This window comes from Sinocyclocheilus rhinocerous, unplaced genomic scaffold (assembly GCF_001515625.1).
Source record: "Sinocyclocheilus rhinocerous isolate Xijiao unplaced genomic scaffold, SAMN03320098_v1.1 scaffold798, whole genome shotgun sequence".
In the NCBI taxonomy this organism is placed as follows: Eukaryota; Metazoa; Chordata; class Actinopteri; order Cypriniformes; family Cyprinidae; genus Sinocyclocheilus; species Sinocyclocheilus rhinocerous.
The window spans coordinates 561,521-563,770 of NW_015635037.1; the positions used below are offsets into that span (position 1 = coordinate 561,521).

The window sequence follows — 2,250 nt, forward strand, 5'->3', positions numbered from 1 at the left end:
TGCTGTGTGTACATTAATGAGGAAAAAAAATTAACTTAAATGATTTTAGCAAATGACTGCAATATAACAAAGAGTGAAAAATTTAAGGGGGTCTGAATACTTTCCGTACCCACTGTATACTGCAGTAAGATTTTTAATATTCTTAAAGAAGATTTTCTATTTGAATATACTTTAAAATACAATTTATTCCCGTAATGCAATAGAAATCTTTTGCAACAATATACACTACCGTCTTTTTACCATAATTTTAAAACATTTTTGGGAAGAAATTAATATTTTTGTACAGCAAGGGTGTGTCAAATTGATAAAAGTGATAGTAAAGACTTATATTGTTAGAAAAGATTTCTATTTTGAATAAATGCTGTTCTTTTTAGAGCATACATACAGTACACGAGTAAGAGAGTAAGTGAATGAGTATACTGACCGTCCGGGGAGAACTGATCCCTCTCAAACACAGTGACACACAGCACATCCTGCTCCAGGTCTTTGATGAAGAACTGGCAGTTTGAGTTCCATTTAGGGTTCAGAGTGTCCTGCAGCGTCTTAGTGACGTGACACTGAGAGCCCATCGTCACCTCACAGTACGGATTACTCTTCCCTGCACACATAAACAGACACACAATGGACGTTTATGATATGATCAATAGTACTAAAATGCTTATAACCTCGTAAACCACCTTAAATTTTATTAAGCAGTATTCATTCTTTACCATTTGAACGGCAGGGCTTTATCTCAATGCCTTCAACAATGTTCACCATTAGCCGCCCGATACCAGTGGCCCTCTGAGACCTCACTGCAAACATAACAGAAACACAAAACCAGTGCTTAGAAAACACTCAGAGCATTCATAGCTTTATTAAATCAGCGAGGGGTTTGTAAGGAAAGACGTGAGACAAACCTAAGTAGGCTTTCTCTCTCTTCTTCTTCTCCGTTTCAATGAAGAGCTCAGAAGCGGCTTTGATCTTCTGCACCCAAGCTGTCCTGCAGGATTACAGGGTGGAACAGAAGAACATTGTCAAGATTACTACGACAATCGTCAAGAGAATTATATCTGAGCATGTGTATTGTAGGTTAATAGGTATAGATCTAAATAATACACAAGTAATTAGTGAATACCGCTCGTTGATGCTCTCAGCCCGAATAGTGTAGACTCTGTCGATGTGAGATATGTGGAATATGGGTTCATCTCCAGAAGGATCAGTGGGCAGCTTCACCAGCACCTCGTTGAGAAAGATGGGCTACAGAGGTCAACAAGTCAGGTTAAAGGTCAAGGAATAAGTATTATATTAAAGGTCAAAAACTGATTGCAAATAAATAAGATTTCTGAGAATGTCTCACCGTTTTGTACATGCGATACTGCAGGTGGGATTTCGCACTGAAGACTTTGTCCGTTCCAGACGAGCCCAGAGGTTTGATGATCTGCGTGAGGAGCAGGAAATCGTTAAACAGGAAGCCGTAAAGCTCCTTGTTGCTTTTGGCTTTGTAGAGTTTTCCACTGTGCAGGAACTTCCGAGGGCCCAGACAATTTGTAACTGAGTTGAACACAAGTTGCTGTAACGAGAGAGAAAAACCTTTAGGTAACACTTTATTTTAGGGATCACTATTCTCACTATTGACTGGTTGCTTATTAGCATGCATATTACTAGCATATCGGCTGTTTATTAGTACTTATAAAGCACATATTAATGCCTTATACTGTATGACCATATTTTAGATTCCTTAATCCTACCCCATACCCAAATTTAAAGGTCCCCTGAAATGCTTAGAAACACGCAGCGTTACTCTATGTGTTGACGTCATTTGAACTGAAACAGGAAGACAGGGCGGGACATATCAAGCAGCCCCGCCCCTTTTTAAAATAGCCAATAGCGTTCGTTTATATCACAGCTTATTCAATTGTTCAGAAGTGACAAAAGATTTAATATTACAAAAGATTTCTATTCAGAATAAATGCTGTTCTTTTAAACATTCTATTCATCAAAGAATTCTTAAAAATGCTTCCACAAAACTATAATTCGGCACAACTGTTTTCAACAGTGATGATTTCTGAAGGATCATGTGACACTGAAGACTGCAGTAATGATGCTGAAAATTCAGCTTTGCATCAAAGGAATGCATTACATTTGTATATTTCAATATTCTAATAGAAAATAGTTATTTTACATTGTAATAACATTTCCCAATATTACTGTTTTTACTGCATTCCTTTGATGCAAAGCTGAATTTTCAGCATCATTACTGCAGTCTTC

General features: G+C 37.5%; 1 protein-coding gene across 1 annotated transcript in view; it reads right to left on the minus strand.

Annotated features, from left to right (window-relative positions):
* Positions 1-2,250, minus strand: part of LOC107746280 (intersectin-1-like) — a 51,305-nt gene that overhangs the window by 1,135 nt on the left and 47,920 nt on the right. The window contains 5 exon segments of the mRNA XM_016560415.1: positions 425-598; positions 711-794; positions 900-982; positions 1,118-1,239; positions 1,340-1,552. Of these exon segments, the coding sequence (XP_016415901.1) occupies positions 425-598; positions 711-794; positions 900-982; positions 1,118-1,239; positions 1,340-1,552 (676 nt within the window).